Source organism: Xenopus tropicalis, chromosome 6, assembly GCF_000004195.4.
Source record: "Xenopus tropicalis strain Nigerian chromosome 6, UCB_Xtro_10.0, whole genome shotgun sequence".
In the NCBI taxonomy this organism is placed as follows: domain Eukaryota; kingdom Metazoa; phylum Chordata; class Amphibia; order Anura; family Pipidae; genus Xenopus; species Xenopus tropicalis.
This window is the reverse complement of record NC_030682.2, coordinates 92,694,067-92,716,184: the sequence shown is the minus strand read 5'-3', so window position 1 is coordinate 92,716,184 and position 22,118 is coordinate 92,694,067. Positions and strand designations below refer to the sequence as shown.

The window sequence follows — 22,118 nt, the reverse complement described above, 5'->3', positions numbered from 1 at the left end:
CAGTCAGTAGGGGGAGCAAAGGTCGGACTGGGCCGCTGGGGCCCACTAGGGTCGGGGCCCACCGGGATTTTTCCCAGTCCGACCCTGCCCACCGGTGAGAGCGATGAGCTTCCACCCCCCTCATCTGGACCCTCAACTTCTAAAAGGAAGAGGCAGGACAGGCAGGAGAGATTGCGGAATATAAAGTTCTCAGAATTCAAGAATGAGGCACTTATAGAGGGGCTGGAGCCAGTTTTTGAGAAAATAATTGGAAAATATGCCCCAAGGACACCCACAGCCCAAAAGAGCCAGGCCTGGAAGGACATTGCGGAGCGCATTAACAGCATGGGTGTGTGTCTCCGCAATGTCCAACACTGCAAAAAACGTTTTCAGGACATTAAGAGGGTCCTGAAAAAAAAGCTGGCAGAGGAGTCCAGGTACAGGTAAATATCTTACATTCCTTACATACATCTTTCTATTTAACACTTGCTCATCTGCTTTTCTACTCAACTGGCTTTTCCTTTTGGCTTTCTGTCTTTCCTTACTTTTTGCCTTCTTTCCAACTTACTTTACTTGTATGTAATGTATGTATGGCACGCCTATTATTATGTGTGTAATTTATGTCCTCAAAGCTGTGTAGTAGAACATCAAATTAGGCCAGTAAATAGGGGGGGGGGGGGCACAGGAGATAACCCTCCCGCGCTTTCACTAGTATCTAGATTCCGCTACCTCTGCATTATAGTCACAACAGACCCATCACTGTACACCAACGAGAATCTAGAGCCCATCCTAGCAAAATTCAAATCTGTCCCTCCCCATTGGAACAAATTACCGTTGACGCTATGGGGAAGAGTAAACCTCTTTAAAATGCTATACCTGCCCAAATTTCTATACCCACTGTGGATCTCGCCGATATATATACAGTGGCTTGTAAAAGTATTCGGCCCCCTTAATTTTTTCCACATTTTGTCACATTACAGCCACAAACATGAATCAATTTTATTGGAATTCCACGTGAAAGACCAATACAAAGTGGTGTACACGTGAGAAGTGGAACGAAAATCATACATGATTCCAAACATTTTTTACAAATAAATAACTGCAAAGTGGGGTGTGCGTAATTATTCAGCCCCCTGAGTCAATTCTTTGTAGAACCACCTTTTGCTGCAATTACAGCTGCCAGTCTTTTAGGGTATGTCTTTACCAGCTTTGCACATCTAGAGACTGAAATCCTTGCCCATTCTTCTTTGCAAAACAGCTCCAGCTCAGTCAGATTAGATGGGCAGCGTTTGTGAACAGAAGTTTTCAGATCTTGCCACAGATTCTCGATTGGATTTAGATCTGGACTTTGACTGGGCCATTCTAACACATGGATATGTTTTGTTTTAAACCATTCCATTGTTGCCCTGGCTTTATGTTTAGGGTCGTTGTCCTGCTGGAAGGTGAACCTCCGCCCCAGTCTCAAGTCTTTTGCAGACTCCAAGAAGTTTTCTTTCAAGATTGCCCTGTATTTGGCTCCATCCATCTTCCCATCAACTCTGACCAGCTTCCCTGTCCCTGCTGAAGAGAAGCACCTCCAGAGCATGATGCTGCCACCACCATATTTGACAGTGGGGATGGTGTGTTCAGAGTGATGTGCAGTGTTAGTTTTCCTTCACACATAGCGTTTTGCATTTTGGCCAAAAAGTTCCATTTTGGTCTCATCTGACCAGAATACCTTCTTCCATATGTTTGCTGTGTCCCCCACATGGCTTGTGGCAAACTGCAAATGGGACTTCTTATGGTTTTCTGTTAATGATGGATTTCTTCTTGCCACTAATAGTTGTCCTATGGACAGATTCCCTCACCTGAGCTGTAGATCTCTGCAGCTCGTCCAGAGTCACCATGGGCCTCTTGGCTGCATTTCTGATCAGCGCTCTCCTTGTTCGGCCTGTGAGTTTAGGTGGACGGCCTTGTCTTGGTAGGTTTACAGTTGTGCCATACTCCTTCCATTTCTGAATGATCGCTTGAACAGTGCTCCGTAGGATGTTCAAGGCTTTGGAAATCTTTTTGTAGCCTAAGCCTGCTTTAAATTTCTCAATAACTTTATCCCTGACCTGTCTGGTGTGTTCTTTGGACTTCATGGTGTTGTTGCTCCCAATATTCTCTTAGACAACCTCTGAGGCCGTCACAGAGCAGCTGTATTTGTACTGACATTAGATTACACACAGGTGCACTCTATTTAGTCATTAGCACTCATCAGGCAATGTCTATGGGCAACTGACTGCACTCAGACCAAAGGGAGCTGAATAATTACGCACAGCCCACTTTGCAATTATTTATTTGTAAAAAATGTTTGGAGTCATGTATGATTTTTGTATTGGTCTTTCACGTGGAATTCCAATAAAATTGATTCATGTTTGTGGCTGGTTGTGACAAAATGTGGAAAAGTTCAAGGGGGATGAATACTTTTGCAAGCCACTGTATAGCCCAACTGGGGGCTTCAGGAAAGCCTGCCAAAGCTTCCCCAGCTGGTGCCAGACAACCTCTCTCTTGGACTATAGTACCTCCTTAAGAAAGACAGAAAAGTCCACATAGTACCTATACCCAGAAATCCAGTTCACCATTGCAAAGCCCTCGTCAGTCTCCAAGAAAATAAAAATCACAGCAAACAAAATTTATGAAGCCTTCATGGACATGGAACTCATGGAGAGGAGACACTATCTGTTATTTAATCATTCTACCAGGACAATTATTAGAACAGTCACTAGTTGTAATGACATTTTAAAGCCAGACTGGAATATTTCTTCAATTGAGGTATATTTCTCATTATGGTCAATCCATGCCCACTTGAGTAGGGGGAGTGTCCCCCATAATAAACTTCCTAATGTGGCGAGAAGCTGTAAGTTACTAATTATTAGTTCAATCTTTCCATATGGCAGAAAAAATTTACCTGTTACATACAGTTCTCATTTTTTTTTCCTTATGACATGAAATCGGCTCAGATTAGTACTGCTCTAAATGAATACTATAACTACTATGTAATTCTAAGGTCTAGATTCCTGTCTAGTAGATTTATTTCATAACACAGGGCACCAGTTCATGTAGGGCTAAGTTAAGGTTTAGATACACAGAGTAGATCTTATGGAAGCATTAACAAGGGGACACTGCCTTGGAATAATGACCTAGAGCGAATGGTTTTGTTGCTGATACATAGGCTTCAATGTCATATATACACGGCCGGCACTGGGCCCTTAAATGTCTATATATAAATATGGCCCTGGATGAGAGGTTATGTTGCAGTCCTGTTAGTCTTGGAGGCTGAGGTTCAATACCTGTATCAGTTGCTTGGGAAATCTTCCTACTATGTGTTCTATGTGTCCCTGCCTACACATAATATTACCGATGGGAGAAAAGCCACAAAATTTTCCACTGGTATTTTCAGACAGAAAGGAAACATAATACACAGTTCATTCTCTTTAAAAAACAAAATAGTTCAAATTCAATGGAAAACTATGGCTCTTAGATCTCAAAAGCAGTATTTCTTAAATACACACATATAGCTTATGTCTCTGCTAGAATAGCAATATCACATACAATCATTATCAAATACAGTGGCCATGATTACACAATCACATTACCATACATATATATATGTTTTTGGTTTGTCCCTGAGGAAGAGCACAGTTGGTGCTCGAAACGTTGGATCGTTTTCATTAAAAAAATTTTTTGTTTTCTAACAAAGTCCCTGCGTGTGCGGCTCATTGTCTTGCTATATATATATATATATATATATATCGTCATCCTGATGACGATCCTGTGGTGATCGAAACGTGTAGATGGTATGCTGAAATAAATCACTGACTTGATTGATGCTATAGCTGTGAGTGCTTTCTACTGTTGAGTTTGATGCATTATTTTTGTCAGCACCCAGCTGTTGCCCCGATATTGGTGAGTGCCGATTCTTTACAAGAATATATATATATATATATATATATATATATATATATATATATATATATATACACAGCAATAAAACCTGGGTGCTAGTACCAAAAAAATGCACTGGAACAAGGTCAGCACTCCTAGGATTTAAAGAATTGTAAGTAAAATGTAAATGCAAAAATAGAAAGGTTTATTACTCATATAATGTGTTATGTGTGTTGTATACACAAGTAAGACATATGCAGTTTACTTAACCTAAATACTTTGAACATTTTTGTACCCTGGCAGAGCCCTTTAATGTGCCCTCACATTACAGTGAGGTATTCTCTCTCGGTTCCTGCCCACCCTCTATCTCCTCTGGTTTTGACTCCCTGGTTCTGACCCCTGGCCTGTTATTGGATTTCTCTGCTTCCTGCCCAACTTTATACCAATTCTTGGACTCTATGCTGTTTCTGTTCCTAACGCTGGACATAGTTTTTTGAGGTCTGTGTTGTTCAGTTTAATATTATTAAATCCTAGTTAAAACTTGATTGCTGTCCAGCCTCAATATGTTTGATAGTAGTTACACAGCACATTGACACCTCACAACCAGTTTATCATGTGAACTGTCCTGGTCCCCTACCACACTGTGTGCCTTGATTTTCTACTGGAATTTTGGCAGTCTATAATTGTGCACATAAAAAAAATCAATAAGAAATGCAAAGAAAATCAGGTTTATTGAATGATAATTAGCCAAACAATTTGCAATACAGTTATACTAATATTTTCTTGTGAAGTAATTACAGTTTTTCCTGGGCTATCAAAAGGCCACATATAAAAGATGGAAGAAAATATTTTATTTTTCTGGCCAATAAGGAATATTAAAAATATTGTCTTGCTAAAAACCCAAGCAGGATTTATTAGGGTAAATGAATAAAATGCTTGGAACAGAAAAGAAAGTGGCTTTGGATTTCTTCTGCAGGGTTTTTTTTTGTCCAATCAGGAACTGGATTTAAATGTTACTAGATATATATTATCCTCATAATAATCAAGTCCCCAGTTTTTCTGGGTGTCAGTAAAAGAATCAATAGTCTTCAGAAACGTCACATTACATGTTGGCCCTAGGAAAAAAGCACAATGTTAAGCTGGTAAAGCAGATGAAACAAGACTGCGATATTAAGGGATCTGTATATTATATATGCTGTGTAGGATACTAAAAACTCTACCATCATGGTATTCACTAAAGTACCTACCTAGTGGATATACACATACAAGTGCTCATCTACTACCACAAGTGCAATGTGCAATTTTAAACACAAAACACAATATTTTTTTCAAGTATCTTTATGGGCCATTGTGTATACTGCAGTTGTGTCCAAAATGAATGCAAAAGGCCAAAGTGAATGCAACTCTGTTTGTTAATCTGACACACATTTCTGCTAACATTTTCAGAGTGGGGAAGAATCATTTTTGGCATGTGATTCTTGGATGGAATTCTTGGCCCAAAAGTCTGTTGCTTCTATTAGCACAGCTCAAAGTTGAAACCCTGGAATTGCTGCCACATTTACACTGGAGGTAGCTCAAGGGTTCCCTTGTATCAATAGGCACACTTGTGCACAATTTTTGTAACAAACAAACGTGTGCTCCGCACAACAATGTAGAAGTGTAAGGATAATGCTTGAATGAAAGTACCTCATAAATAGCATCAATTAGCACTTGTATTCTTAAAGGAGAAGGAAAGGCTAAATCACTTGGGGGAGCCAAAATGTTAGGCACCCCCAAGTGATTTAAATCGCTTACCTTGTACCCTGGGCTGGTGCCCCTGTTAGGAGAGAACAGCACCAGCCTGGGGTACCTGTATCGAACGCTTCCTTCTTCTGCAGCGAATTCCCTGGATGGGCGCATGGCCAGTAGGGTGAAAACCCGACTTTGTTAAAGTTTGGCTTTTCGCTCTAATGCGCATGCGCAGCGCGCCAACACGGATGCAGGAAGCACTCGCAACTACCCTGGGCTGGTGCTGCTCTCTCTTAACAGGGGCACCAGCCCAGGGTACAAGGTAAGCGATTTAAGTCACTTTGGGGTGCCAACATTTTGGCACCCCCAAGTGACTTAGGCTTTCCTTCTCCTTTAAATAATGCAGCAACTCTGGCAGAGTGCCCCATAATCCATTAATGTTACAAAAATATCAGTATATAAATACTATAATGTTAGGACAGACATCTTTCATTCACATTAGTGGAAATAATTGTATTAGAAAGTCACTTACCAAGCAAGCTTTCTCTAGTTGCATCTGATACATAAAATGGAGGCCCTAAAAAGAACAAACAATATTAGGGTCAGAGCTGTCTTTTAGGGGTTGCAAACAGAGGTGACTGCCCTCTGAGGCCTGTCACCAGGAGGCAGAAACTGGGCAGTAGAAGGTCGTGAATGGGAAGGGCGGAAGTAAGCACTCGGCACAAAACTGCCCACAACCCGCAAGCAATGTACAAAGGTTGGCCTAAACCTGCCCAACCTGCATGTTTCAGAAATTCACAGCACTAACACATACGCACACACAACATGCATTTCCCAAATGCACAAGCACATACAAACAATATTGTGGCTTTTATTTTTACTGCATCATGCATTTTTTGCCTGAAAAAAAAATGTTTTATTGCCATTATAAATAGTGTATTCACTAACCTCACTGTGCAATACCTTTTGTATCTTATTTTGGTGATTAAATTCATTTTATTGCATTCAGTTCTGCATAGGTCTGATTGCTTGTTTCTGTTCGTAAAGCTTATATAGCAAGTATTCAAATGGCGATGCAGAGTGCAGATTACACTAGGCGAATACAATTCATTTATTTGGGTATTTGTTTTGGTTTCATTGGCTTTTAGTGTATCTATTGCAACTGGCATTGTTGTTTGTTACTTGGTTTTGCCCGTGAACATTTTGTGTGCTATAGTTTCATTATGGGGCCTTTGCATGTAAAATTTATGCCTACTGGGCATCAAACTGTTCAGTAGACCCCTGGCATTGATATTTAGGATCAATTATATCTTAGTCACCATTAAGTCACTATTAGTCACCATTAAGTATAAGATACTTTTTTATTATCACAGAGAAAAAGGAAATCAGTTTTAAAAACTGAATTATTTGCTTTTAACTGAGTCTATGGGAGATGGCCTTCCTGTGATTTAGAAGTTTTTAAATAACAGGTTACCGGATAACAGATCCCATATCTGTACATATTTATGCAAATGTATTTTTCAAGTTTGTTTAGCAGTAGTAAAACGTTGTAGATTGTCATCGTGCTTATTTTATCTTGATATCTAAACCCTCAGTGACTGTATCTTACCTCGAAACAGTTTAGGATTATACGCACACGTAACCAGCAGATACCGGCAGTCATTTTCCATTAAAGTCAGTATCAACTTTGCATAACTGGAACAGTAAAAAAGGATAATATTATGCTGGGCTATTTCCTCAATCCAAACCACCTACCCTGTGCTCCTATTCTGGCATATAACTGTGGCCAGGTTCAAGTGCTTCTCTGCTGACTAAAAGAATCTTGTGGAGAACATGCCACAAGTTTGAAAGGTAACACACTACAGAGGATTACAATTTGAGAAGATATTATCCATACTTTGTGCACCTGCATGTGTGATTTGCGTTTTACTAGAAAGTATAACTAGATAATATCTTCTCAAATTGTAATGTTTACCATTAAGGCTAGTCTAGTTCATATCTAAATACATTATTACACATACATTAGAAGGGTCATTTACAAGCACAGTGCAGTGTCAAAGTGTACTGTTCTACACAAATTGCCATGGTTTTTTCCTCTATGCAGTGTTTTCTCCAGAATTTCAGCATAACTGTGGCTGCAAATTGGATGCAAGGTACAGCTAACAGTTTCAGAGTGGCATCACTTGCAGGGTGTGACAATATAAATACATTTGCATGTGATTCTTTTGGTGCAAGTCTGTTGCACCTATTGTGGGAACCCTGGAAATACCACCACGTTCAGAGTGGAGGCAGCACCAAGGCTTCCCCGTGCCAATAGGTGCACTTGTACACAATTCTCAACTCATTTCAGAGAGCTCACCAGAAAGAACTGAAAAAAGAGACAGTCTTTCCAGAGCACTCTTTGAAATGAACCAGCAAGATCAGAAATCCAGGGAGAAGTGGGACATTAAGTCAATAATCTGGGACAGAAGAATATATCATCAAAAACAGGACAGTTGGATGGTAGCTTTGAGAAGTCAGATAAAAACCCATTAACAGGGTTGCCACCCAGCCAGTGTTTTACTATCCTAGTTGGTAAAGCACCAGCTAATGCTAGGGCCGGTATGAAAAATTACCAGCAATGTAATTGAAAAACTGTGGCATCTAAAATTGGGAATAAAGTTCCAGGTTCTGCTCAGACAGAGAGCCATCACTTTGGCATATGCAACTACCATCCAGCATGAAACATTTGTTTGCAGCAAGAAAAAACATTAGGTTAAGGTGGTGCACCAACAAACCATTACACATGACAGAAAAATAAAACCACTTTGGCAAATATATTTATGAAACATTCACTGCATAATTATACCCATGACTTTCCTTTCAAACTCACTGATATTACGGTGTACTATATTACATTTTACCTTAATTACAGATTATTTTGTATTTGCTACTTTTCCTGCTATAAATAGAGGACTTACATCAAGGTAACAATGCTACATTGCTCATAAGCAGTACTGTTTTTTTCTGAAGAAAGCTGATTTGGAGATTTAGATAAATCTCTGTAGGCAATCCAATTGGAGAAGTGAAGTAAAGTAAAATACTAACCGTTCCCTCTCCTGTGGATTGATAGCAACCATGGCCCCTCTGTCCCATATTCCGCTAAACTTTCCAATGATTGAACTAAAGGAATTAAAATAGTGGGACAATTCAGACCAATTGAAATTCATGTGTTTTAACTTCACAACAGTGTATACTCATTGTACAATAATATGTCATTTATATTTTTAACTATTCGCTTCTGCCTCTTTCCAGCTATCAAATGGGGGTCACTGACCCCAGCAGCCAAAAACTACTGCTCTGTTAGGCTACAATTGTATTGTTATTGTTACTTTATTACATATTTTTGTATTCAGGTTCTCTTCTATTCATACTCCAGTCTCTCATTAGAACCACTACCTGGTTGCTAAGATAATTTGGACCCTAACAACCAGATAGCTGCTGAAATCCATAACTGGAAAGTTGCTAAGCAAAAAGTAAAATAATAAAAAAACTACAAATAATTAAAAAATGAAGACCAGTTGCAAATTGTCTCAGAATACTATCATCTACATCAAACTAAAAGTTTATTCCAACACAAACCTTTAAGACACAGAAATCATTAAGCACACACAGAGAAAAAATGTATACTAATTTAAAATACTTTTCCCACACCCATGTTGCTAAGAATTATTTTTCAGATTTTGTCCAAAGCTACACCTTAAATAGATCATGTACCCATTACTCAAAAAGGATATTACAGTGAGGAACATAAGTATTTGAACACCCTGCGATTTTGCAAGTTCTCCCACTTAGAAATCATGGAGGGGTCTGAAATTCACACTGTAGGTGCATTCCCACTGTGAGAGATAGCATTTAAAAAAAAAAAATCAGGAAATCACATTGTATGATTTTTAAAGAAGGTATTTGTATTGCACTTCTGCACATAAGTATTTGAACACCTGGCAATCAGCAAGAATTCTGGCTCTCAAAGACCTAAAAAGTCCACCTCTACTCCACTCATTAATCTAAATTAGTAGCATCTGTCTGAGCTCTTTAAAGACACCTGTCCACCCCACAGTCAGTCAGACTCCAACTACTACCATGGGCAAGACCAAAGAGCTGTCAAAAGACACCAGAGACAAAATTGTGGACCTCCACAAAGCTGGAAAGGGCTACGAGGCAATTGCCAAGCAGCTTGGTGAAAATAGATCAACTGTTGGAGCAATTGTTAGAAAATGGAAGAGGCTAAAGACGACTGTCAGTCTCCCTAGGACTGGGGCTCCTTGCAAGATCTCACCTCGTGGGGTATAACTGATGATAAGAAAGGTGAGGAATCAGCCCAGAACTACAAGGGAGGAGCTGGTCAATGACATGAAGAGAGCTGGGGCCACAGTTTCAAAGGTCACTGTCGGTAAAACACTACGCCATCATGGTTTCAAATCATGCATTGCACAGAAGGTTCCCCTGCTCAAGTCATCACATGTCCAGGCAACAACCTCCTTCTCTCAGTCGAAGCATTGAAGATGGGTCATGGCTGGGTCTTCCAACATGACAATGACCCGAAGCACACATCCAGGATAACCAAGGAGTGGCTCCGTAAAAGGCATATCTCTGGAGTGGCCTAGCCAGTCTCCACACCTAAATCCAATAGAAAATCTTTGGAGGGTGCTGAAACTCCATGTTGCTCAGCGACAGCCCCGAAACCTGACAGATCTAGAGGAGATCTGTATGGAGGAGTGGGCCAAAATCCCTGTTGCAGTGTGTGCAAACCTGGTCAAGAACTACAGGAAACTTTTTACCTCTGTAATTGCAAACAAAGGCTTTTGTACCAAATATTAACACTGATTTTCTCAGGTGTTCAAATACTTATGTGCAGCAGTGCAATACAAATACATTCTTTAAAAATCATACAATAATACTGTCTTTACACAGCTCAGCGTTTTTTCTTCCTGTTTGGCTTCAGATCTTCTGAACAGGTCAAATACGGGGAGGCTTAAAAGAATAAGTAAACCTTTTTTTTTTCTATGAGTAAAATTACTCTAAACAGCCCCTAGAATTACTTACCTTTGTACCAGCATTCTCTCTGACCTGTTTCCTCAGTCAGAAGGTATTCTTTATCGTTGCTTCCTTCTGCAGAGTGAAGCCCCGCCCCCACTTCCCGTTCAGGTCTCTCATAAAAAAAAACAAAAAACAGACTGGCTCCTGCTGCCTCCAGGCATGCGCAGAAGGCTCTCCACTCCGACAACCTTGTCGTATTGAAGAGAGAGCTGAACAGGAAATGGGGGCGAGGCTTCACTCTGCACAAGGAAGCAACCAAAAAGAATACCTTCTGACTGAGGAAACAGGTCAGAGAGAATGCTGGGACAAAGGTAGGTAATTCAGGAGGCTGTTTAGAGTAATTTTACTCATAGAAAAAAAAAAAAAGATTTACTTATTCTTTAAGGGCACTATTGAGACAACTGAAGGTATGCCTGCAGCTTGAGATTAACTCTTTACTAGCCTTTTCTTCTCCTTTAAGGCAAATTTAGGCTAATAATGCTTTACTCATTAATAATGAGTTAATAATGTTTTACTCATAGCGGTCCGAAGGTTAGGGACTGGGAAGGCATTTTTAGTAGGCTTGTAGATTGCAGTGCAGATTTACAACAGTCGACAAATCTGCTCACTTGCCAGTACTCTAAAGTGAGACAATTTCTACATATATGTTGTTTCATATTACATACAACTATGTGCTACAGGAAGAGACACTTTCATTAGGATGATGGTATGAGGTTATCCGCCATTCAGGGGCAAAGACTATAAGAATAACGTTACAATAAAAATGCCTGGTTTCACATTACAATTATGGTACCTGCACATGACATGTTACGATTACAAATGTGATTATAAAAATACCTGTGTATTAATAATTATAGAAATAATTATATATATATATATAATATTTTTTTCTCTGAGGAAGAGCACAGTTAGTGCTCGAAACGTTGGATTTCTTTGCTTAAATAAACTTATCATTTTTTTGCCAAGTCCTGGTGTGTGCAGCTCACTGTCTTGCTATATATATATATATATATATATATATATATCAATTACATATATAGTATTTTTAAAATTAATTTTCTATATCTCCCAGCTTCCTCAGGTTAGGTTTAGAAATTGTTATATGAAATTAACCTCTTGTGACAAAAACACACAAGTCAGCAGCTGCTGGTTTGTAATTACATTACCTTGATAAGTCATATATATTGCAGCAGTACAGTGAAATGTTACCAGATGTGCTCTGTAAAAAAAAAAAAATATACATCAGAATAACAATAGAGCTGACACCTGCTCATGTGTTTTAGTGGACTGGGGCAAAGTACAGAGGTAAATATACAGCTAAATACAAATGGAAAAAATAGGTCTTATGTTGAAAATGTTTTCCCGTTATCCAGAAAGTTCTGAATTACAGAAAGGCCATCTCTCATAGACTCCATTATAACAAAATAATTCTAATTTTTAAAAATGATTTCCTTTTTCTCTGTAATAATAAAACAGTACCTTGTACTTGATCCCAACTAAGATATAATGAATCCATATTGGAGGCAAAACAATCCTATTAGGTTTAAATTATGTTTAAATGATTTTTTAATAGACATAAGGCATGGAGATCCAAATTACAGAAAGATCCCTTATCCGGAAAGCCCCAGGTCCCGAGCATTCTGGATAATGGGTCCTATACCTGTATAAAGAAAATGCTAATTTATATATACCTTAAACACCTTGGCACCGGGAATCTGAGGCAGAGTTTCTTCAACATAAGAAATGTTTTGTTCTTCAAAGAATTCCTTCAATCCTATTTCAGACACATCAACCCCAACAATACTGTGTCCCATGTCAGCTAACCTGCAAGGCAATGAATATGATCAAGTCATGTTCTAACTTTCAATACCAAAAAGAAATACTGGTGGGAGGAAATTACACTGGAACAGTCACAGAGTTCTTTACTGAGGCTCGCAAATTGAACTGAACTAAAGCTTAACAAGAAATTGGTCTGAAATTCTTTACATTATCTTTTGGGATTCTGTACTGGGCCAAGGCAACCACAGCCCTTTAGCAGTGAAGATCTGTGACTCCAAATATGCCCCAAGTAGCTCCCTATCTTCTTTTCTGTTGATTCACTAGATGCTGCTGCTGCCTATGTAAATATAGATAGATACAAGTCACAATATAAGGCTGATTTATACTAAATTCGGATTCTCATTCATGGCAGCTTAGAAACCAGTGCAATATGAACAGTGACAGGCCAAGCCAGCCGGGCGCCCTATTCAACCCTGCCAACCCTGGACAAAATCCAAGTTGGTAACTCCCTATGCACAATTCTGAGGGCCTGAATCATTTCTATAAAACACAGAAAGAAATCGCGAGTGCTCAGTCTAACCCACACTGTGCCGTTGACCAGCTGCTAGAAGCGCCCCTGTGTCAGCGCTCGTTCTAACCCATGTTCTGGAGTTGCCCAGCTGTTAGAAATGATAAAAAACCATTTGTACACAAAAAGAAAGTAAAAATTGCCATTGTTAAGTTTGCCTTTAAAAATAATTTTTACAAAAAATGAGGACTTAGTTTCACACTTTGGCCAAAATATGTAAGCTCATGTGCCAAGTCTGTAGTGCAATTAAAATCAAGTTCCCCAACAAACAGTGTGAGACCATGTTTTACTTACCCTTAACTCAGAAGCTCTTAGGAGCAAGCAGGTAAAGTTAGACTGAGTAGCAGCTGGTCGACGCCACAGCGTGGGTTAGACCAAGCTCTGTGATTACGTTCTGTATTTTACGTACAAATTGTATCCAAATATTACTTCTAGCTGCCATTCAGCCTTTAGAACACGGAACTACTTATAGGTATATGTTAATGACGTGGGGCTTAAAAGTTCCCTGCTTGCTCACTAGAGCTCCTGAGTTAATGGTAAGTACAACATTGTCTTACTCAGGGTCGGATTGGGCCGCCGGGACACCGGGCAAAATCCTGGTCGGCCCCGGCGGCCCAGACCCGACCCTTGCCGGTGCTCCCCCTCCCGACTGCTCCTCCCCTGACGCGTCAAATTTACGCGCTCGGAGGAGGAGGTCGGGTGGGGGGGCCCTGCGAGTGGGGTTAGGGGGGGGCCTGCGGGGGGGTTAGGGGAGGCGCCTGGCTGGGGCACCTGCAGGGCCCCCTTCACCCCCCAGTCCGACCCTGGTCTTACTACTCGATTTTAATTGCACTAAAGATTTAAAATGCTAATAGGCAGCTGATCAACGCCACAGCGTGGTTTGGATCAAGCGTTGGTGATTTCTTTATGTGTTTCGCAGTAATGATTCAGGCCTTCAGAACTTAGCACCCATCCCAGTTCCCTCCCCGCAGGGTCTATTACATGGAAAAGCATCCCTGTTTCTTAACCTGACATATAGATGCAAAGTAGTGCAGTAGGATGCTTTTTGTATGTAATATTCTCTGTGTGGAGGGAGTAGGGAGGGGGGGAAATGTAGGACACTGGTTGGGGGCTTACAGTTGAGGAGGCTTAGTTCTCCTTTAAAGGATTTTTTTACTTTTAATTTCAAAATGGGGCTAGCTATATTTTTTATTTCCCAGGGTGCCACAGCCATGTGACTTGTGCTCTGATAAACTTCTGTCACACTTGGAGTGTGAGTTGGAGTGATATCACCCACCTCCCTTTCCCCTCCAGCAGCTGATCAGCAGAACAATGGGAAGGTAGCAAGATAGCAGCTCCCAGTAGAAATCAGAATAGCACTCGTAATAGTAAGTAATTCAAGTTCGGTTTGGGACTCCTCCAGTTACGTGAGAGTAGGAAAAACAATAGGTTACCTAAAAGCAGTTCTAATGTGTAGCGCTGGCTCCTTCTGAAAGCTCAGACTTGGGCACAATGCACTTAGATGGCTGCCTACACACCAATATTACAACTAAAAAAAAAACCACATTTGTTGGTTTAAGGATTTTAAATAGTAAAGTGTATATTTGCTATGTAAACAGTGTAATTTAGAAATAAAAAGTACACCATAAAAATGAAGACAGAATCTCTTTAATGTATAATGGAAAGTGATGGCAAGGTGTACATACCATTTCATATCCACGGCTTTTCCACAAAGAGGGAAGAAGATGCGTATTTGTGCTCTCTTATTCACCATCTCTTCTACGAACTCTGATAAAAGTCTGAAAAAAATTGCACTTAAGTCTCAAAAATCCTCAAAAAAAGAAGGTAAAATATTTATTGATTAAGAACAGAAATCTCTAGACCATACCTCCCAACATTTCATTAAGAGAAAGAGGGACAAAAATATGTGGCGCGGGTAGTGTGGCAAAATTTTTTTGGCCACAGCTGCTTTGTAACCATGCCACACCCACTTTGCATGCCCCAGATGTGCCAGTATAATCACTAAATAGAAAGAATAAAGGACATATTAACTTCAAAGGTGCCAGTATGACTACATTAAATTGATAAAGGGCATATTAACCCCAGACATGCCAGTAAAATTACTAAATGAAACTGATAAAAAGCATATCAACTTCAGACACGCCAACAGTTCTGTGCATTTTCCAAAGTTATAAACAGGGCCAATTCCAATACATAGTACATAAATCTATGTTATTTCCTACCATTCTTTATCAGTTGAAAGCAAAACAATATTAATGTACCACTAGAATTTCTAGCCATATTAACAAGGCCAGCCTAAGGTTCCCTTTAGCAACTTTTATATGTATGCTATATTTTATGAACAAGCGATACCTCTGTCTTTTATTCTCCTGCATGCTGTGCTCTGCCAGAGATTCCCAGGAGTGAGAGATATATGTTAGGGAAGGACAAGGTGAAACTGTCCAGCACAGAAATAAAGACAGCAGCCTCTTCTGCCTGATAAAAGATAGAGCGCACTCCCAGCCCCTGACCCGGTAAGCATGAGCAAGGAAAGGAATGCACGCCAATGCAGATAGTTGACCCGTGCTTGTCACAAATGCCCCTCCCAGTATAATTAAACATCAAGGTAAATCTGTGAGTTTGAGGTAGCCGGGGAGATTCAAGAGTTAAGGGGGCGGGCTTTTTTTCCCGGAGCAGAGCAGGCACAGCAATCAATTAAATGGCAATGCTGAGAAGCGGGACATCTAACAATGAATCCGGGACAGCGGGCAGTGCTATAAATATCGGGACTGTCCTGCTGAAAGCGGGACGGTTTGAAGGTATGCTCTAGACCAGGGATCCCCAAACTTTCTTACTCGTGAGCCGGAGAGCAACAAAAGCACCATAAAAGTTCATGGAGGAGCCAAATAGGGGCTAAGATTGGCTATTAGGCGTCCTCTATAAACACTATCCGCTTACAGGAGGCTTTATTTGGTAGTAAATCTTGTTTTAATTCAACCAAAACTTGCCACCAAGTAAGGAATTCAAAAATAACTACCTGGTTTGGGGGCACTGAGAGCAACATCCAAGGGGCTGGTGAGCAACATGTTGCCCCGAGCCACTGGTTGGGGATCACTGATGTATACTAATGCCATGTAAAAAACAGATAATTTATTGACCACTTAAGACAGACCAGATAATTTAATGACCAATTGATACAGACAACATTTTGGGTACTTAAGAACATCCTTTCATCAAGTCTATATAAATGCAAACCGAACATTTCAAGGCATAAACATAGTATAGCATACCATCCCCACTAGCTTAAGATGAATCCTTAAAGGCCATTTCCTTCTATGTCACATAATAGATTGCTGTGCTGTCATGATGCTATACCTTGGCCCTTGTTAGAGGCTTGTGTATATTTACCTCTCCCTCTACTTCACTACATATTAGTGAATAGCAAAGCTGTTAAAACTAAAAACACTACAATCCTTTTGTCTAAATGCTAAACAAACTTTTCCTAACTGCAGTAACTCAGAGCACAAAATCAGCTATTAGGTCCACATGTCCAAAACATTCAAATTTGCAACCAGTTGACTCTGACTGTGCAGCACTGGAAACACCCAAAAAGAGCCAGCACCTGTTCAATGCAGATGTGGCCTAAAATTGAATTCTGGCTGGAATTATCTAAAAAGTTGCCAGTCCTGGTACGAGTTTGCAGTGGCAAGGGGTAAGTTTCAGGGCCGTGTTGAAGAATACAGCAGGACACACACTCTGATTAGTTTAATGAAGGAAGAATGACAAAAATAAATCAAATGGCCTAATCCCAGTAATCACAATCTCATAAAATAACTACTTTACATAATTGCCAAGAAAAATATTACCTGTCATAAGGCAAGGTGAGAATCTTGCATCATAAATATATATAAGCTTTAAGAGCCAATTTTCCATTTTTTAACAACTTTGGCTCTTCTAATGTAGAGGGTACAATTGCAGAACCCCCTTGCATTGGCTGTAGAAAGTATAAATACATGGTTTGAGGTGGCACTGGGCAACTGCCTCTGGCAGCATGGGTTTCAAAAAGCTCACTGCCTATAATTAAAGGGCACCTATAGCCTAATAATTGTTTTCCCCAGGTGCATGCTAAAGCTGCCCACACATGTGGCGATTTTCAATCTTTTGTGCAACCGATCAAAATCTTTTAACCTGCCCAACCTGCCAGCGATATCTGTGGCCTTCTGCGATATCAGTCGCCTTGCCAAGTTGCCATACACGCACCGAATATCGCACGAAATGGGGTTTTGTACGATTTTATCGGTGCATGTATGGCCAGCTTAATAGATCCTGCATTCTAGATGGTGGGAAACAATAGTATTTTATTTTAAAAAGCCCCCAATGCACATTCTTAGTGCAGAAGGCCATGTTGGGACATCTATGCAAATAATGCGCGAGTGGCAAGGCTCATTCATTATGTGCATTAGTGAAGCAGATTGGTGGGCATGTCCCCAGATTCTATGTCATACTTATTTGACATGTATTTTAGGTTTTTAGAATACTTCCATGGAGCCACGCGGTAATACGGGATACATATTGCTACTTCTTTATCTAATCCACTTACACATGTATATTCTTTTCATGAAATCCTATATTTTTCTTCTCCCACTTGTCTATCCAGTCGTTTGAACTCATAACTCTGTTTTGTATTACTTCTGAATCGGTCTTCGGTTGTGTTGATCCTGATGAAGTGTCCATTGGCTATAAGGCAAAGCTGACAAGAAAAGACATAATTTTAATGCATAGTTTTTCTTTCTTTATGCTGCATTCTGCAGTATTTACCTGCCATTATTCATTCTAGGGATGCACCGAATCCAGGATTCTGTTCGGTATTCTGCCAGGATTCGGCCTTTTTCGTCAGGGTTCGGATTCGGCCAAATCCACGGTCCTGGCCAAACCGAATCCGAATTAGTAGAATTAGAAAATCCTGGGTATGGCGCATACCTAATTCATTCACATTATTTATTTTATACTTCCTAAACCTATTTTCTTTTCTACTGATATTTTTGTGCAATTTTTGTAAAAGAGCAAAACCAATAATCCTGTAGTTCAGTCATTTGCACATTTATATTGCTGGTACACAAGGGTGGCAGCTCAAGATGTACACAGCAAATGCAAGTAAGACATGTTTGTATACATGTTAATGTACTGAGCTCACTTATGCTGTAAGTCATAGACAGAATTTCTGTTCTAAGGAGCCGACTTCAGCATGAGTCTGCAGTCTGAATGTCCCTCTGTCTCACAACTCATCATGACTACGTTTTTTTGAACTGAAAAAAACCCCAAAACACTAGTGTGAGAGAGAACACTCATTAACAATTTATAACTCTGAACCAATGACCAAAAATGATAAAACCTATTTGTGAAAAAGGAGATCCTTTACAATTTGGGTGCAGGTTTATAAATATGACAGTTCTTCCTTAAAACAGGATACTCACTATACTAAGGAACTATTAATTTGGAAAACTGTCTATATATTGTATTTTCCACTGAAATAAAAGTGTATTCTGGTACAGGTATAGGACCCGTTATCCAGAATGCTCGGGACCAAGAGTATTCAGGATAAGGGGTCTTTCCGTAATTTGGATCTCCATACCTTAAGTCTACTAAAAAAATCAATAAAACATTATTAAAGGGGAAGGAAAGGCTAAGTCACTTGGGGGTGCTAAAATGTTAAGCACCCCCAAGTGACTTAAATCGCTTACTTCGTACTCCGGGCTGGTACCCCTGTTAGGAGAAAACCGCACCAGCCCGGGGCAGCTGGGGCGATGCGCTTCCTCCTTCCGCCTTCGTTTACCTGCGACTCGGAGTCAGGCGCATGCGCAGTAGAGTGAAAAAGCCGGCTTCTCTGTTAAAGTTTGGCTTTTCACTCTACTGTGCATGCGGCGAAGAAGGAAGGAGGAAGCGCTGCAGGTACCCCGGGCTGGTGCTGTTCTCTCCGTACAGGGTCACCAGCCCGGGGTAAAAGGTAAGCGATTCATCAACATTTTGGCACCCCCAAGAGACTTAGCTTTTCCTTCTCCTTTAAAATCCAATAGGATTGTTTTGCCTCCAATAAGGATTAATTAAATCTTAGTTGGGATCAATTACAAGGTACTGTTTTATTATTACAGAGAAAAAGGAAATCAGTCTTAACATTCTGAATTGTTTGATTAAAATGGAGTCTACGGGAGATGGGCTTTCTGTAATTCGGAGCTTTCAGGGTAACGGGTTTTCGGATAAGGGATCCAATACCTGTATAGGAGAAATGCTTTGTTTTATATGTTACAACTCATTAAAGCCAAGCAGGCCTGTGTCCTCAATCACTGCAAAAAAATCCAACAGTTGTTATATGTTGCAGATTTTTTAACCATACAGATTATGGAATTTACACTAGATTTTGCTTTAAAATTTAAAGTTCCTTGAAATTTATGTAAAAGTTCAGAGTTTATGGTGCCATCAGCTGCCTTACAGGTTTGTTTCTGTCATAGCAGAAACTATACTAGTTCTGCACTGTCATGCTTACAAGCATCACATATTTTCATACCAAGCACAGTTTGTTTCAACTTAACAGGTTAAATGCAAGTTCAAAGTGCAAAGCACAACTTCAGATGCAAATCAGCATGTTTTTTAACAATAAAACAAAAATATTCCCTTTAATTAAAGTGTAATTGCTGCTGCTGCACCTAATTCATCAAAATGAATGCAACTGCACGTGCGTTGCATCTAGCATTTTGTTCCATACCTGTATAACACTTCTGAAGGGAACTGATGTTTGTCAAACACTTCTAAATGGTATCTAGATAAGATTTAACGTATGACATGCAAATAACAAGGAACATTTTTATTCAAAGTGAGCACTTTTAAAAAAATTAACAATGCAATCAGGAATACAACAAACTGTAATATACGAATAATAATAATATACATTAAGGATTTCATTTAACAGAGCTATGCTACAGTTCAGCACCACCAAAATCTCATTGTCACAGATCAGAGTGTGATGAGACAAAAACGTTCAACATTATATTAACATTTATCGGTTATTGGTTATCTTTAATAACCATTGTGTGAGAAAGCCATACAATATAAAGAAATATAAACCATAAGGGTAACCAGCTAGAATTTAGGGATGCAGGGTAGCTGTGTGGAAAAATGTGAGGAGAGGTGGCTCTAAAGCATCACCTATTACAGGTATCGGACCCCTTATCCAGAAACCCTTAATCCAGAAAGCTCCGAATTACGGAAAGCCCGTCTCTCATAGACTCCATTTTAATCAAATAATTCAGAAATTTAAAACTGATTTCCTTTTTCTCTGTAATAATAAAAGAGTACCTTGTAATTGATCCCAATTAATTTATAAATAATCCTTATTGGATGCAAAACAATCCTATTGGGTTTAATTAATGTTTTATTGATTTTTTAGTAGACTTAAGGTATGGAGATCCAAATTACAGAAAGACCCCTTATCCGGAATACCCTTGGTCCCGAGCATTCTGGATAACAGGTCCTATACCTGTACCACAAATTAGCCCCTGGGCAATTAGCCTTAACCTCACTCACGTTAGTCATCCACCAACCTTTACATTTAGCAGCCCCACTTTTGCATAGCCAGCCTCTAATTCCCCTTTGTGTAGAGCTGTAGGTTTTTTATTTAACATAAACAATAGTATTACATATACAGGTATGGGACCTGTTATCCAGAATGCCTGGAATCAGGGGTGTTCTGGATAAGATCTTTCCCTAATTAGGATCTCCATTAACTAAAAACTCCTTTTAACAATAATTAAACTCAGTAGGTTTGTTATGCCTCCAATACAGAGAAAAAGTAAATCATTTTTAAAAATCATAATTATTTGCTTATAATGTAGTCTGTGGGAAACAGCCTTCCCGTTATTCTAAACTTTTTGGATAATGGGTTTACGGATAACGAAACCCATACCTGTATAACCCCCTCCTCTTATTCTGAATAAAGGTTGGGTGCTTAACTCATTTATTAATAACAGCAGTGTGTGACTAAAAATGTGATGTTTTGGGGGGGAAGTTAAATATTTTGTGGATTTACAGAAATGTCATTCTACAGATATTAGTTTTCACTGGCTTTTAACAGGACGCTAACAGAATGTATCATTCAATTTATGTGCTGGGTAAAAATATGATTATATAATAAGTAATGAACAGAATTAACTTTAACTACTATTAAGAAAATGTGAAAAAATAAAGTGAGAGTGTCCCTTTAATGCAGTATATTGAAATCTATTTCATCTCTGTGCTGCCAGTGAATACTGATGTGTGGCGGAACAGTTTTAGCCAAGCGACATGCGTTATTGCGTCTCTCACGTATGTTCAATAACTAGGTGTATAAAACGCTCTAATAAAAATATTCAAATACCATAACTACAAATGTAGAAACAAAACAGACTATGGCAGTGCTTAAGTCTGAAACTTACTCTTTAAAATAAATCACAACATGGTTGGGAAACTACTCCTTTTTTGTTATTGTGATATGCACCAATAAAGGGCAAAATGCAAATCATTTCTAAAAGAAATTCTGAATTTATATTTTGGAACTCAACTCTAACCTTCACTACATCTGGCCATTAATTAGCCAATATTAGTAAAGACAAGTTCAGTGAGCAGAGTGTTTACATAAAATCTTTATATTTACTTATGGAAATGATGAACGCTACACACTGTCATACTGACGCTATATAAAACTGTTTACTCCATATAAAAAGCGATAACGCAGCTTTATAATAACTACGTGCCAGTTCTAAGCAATATTATCGCCTCTTGCAGATAATTCCGGCATACAGCGGTACGTGTTTGCGTGCCTGTCGAAAGAACCGATATTATACTCCTCTTTCGTGCATGAAAAGAGTGAGCTATTTCCTGATATAACAGGCAATTTGCCAGCCCCTGCTTATGTCAGGTTCAGATAACACAAACTGGAGAAACACCGAAGGGTAATCTAAAATATATATTCCAATGAATGGTACGCGAAAGCAATGACTTACCTTTGGCAAGTTCTGCACGTCTCTCAACATACAGGTTAAAAATGACTGACGTGAAAGAAAGAAAC

The 22,118-nt window shown here is 39.5% G+C and overlaps 1 protein-coding gene across 1 annotated transcript; it reads right to left on the bottom strand.

Annotated features, from left to right (window-relative positions):
* Positions 1-4,600: 4,600 nt before the first annotated feature.
* tpmt (thiopurine S-methyltransferase) lies at positions 4,601-22,070 on the bottom strand. Its single transcript, NM_001016410.2, is given in 9 exon segments — positions 4,601-5,003; positions 6,149-6,193; positions 7,226-7,311; positions 8,704-8,778; positions 11,862-11,914; positions 12,387-12,519; positions 14,728-14,820; positions 17,622-17,771; positions 22,054-22,070. Coding segments are annotated over 8 exon segments (678 nt in total). The 5' UTR covers positions 17,693-17,771; positions 22,054-22,070; the 3' UTR covers positions 4,601-4,881.
* Between the last annotated feature and the right edge of the window lie 48 nt (positions 22,071-22,118).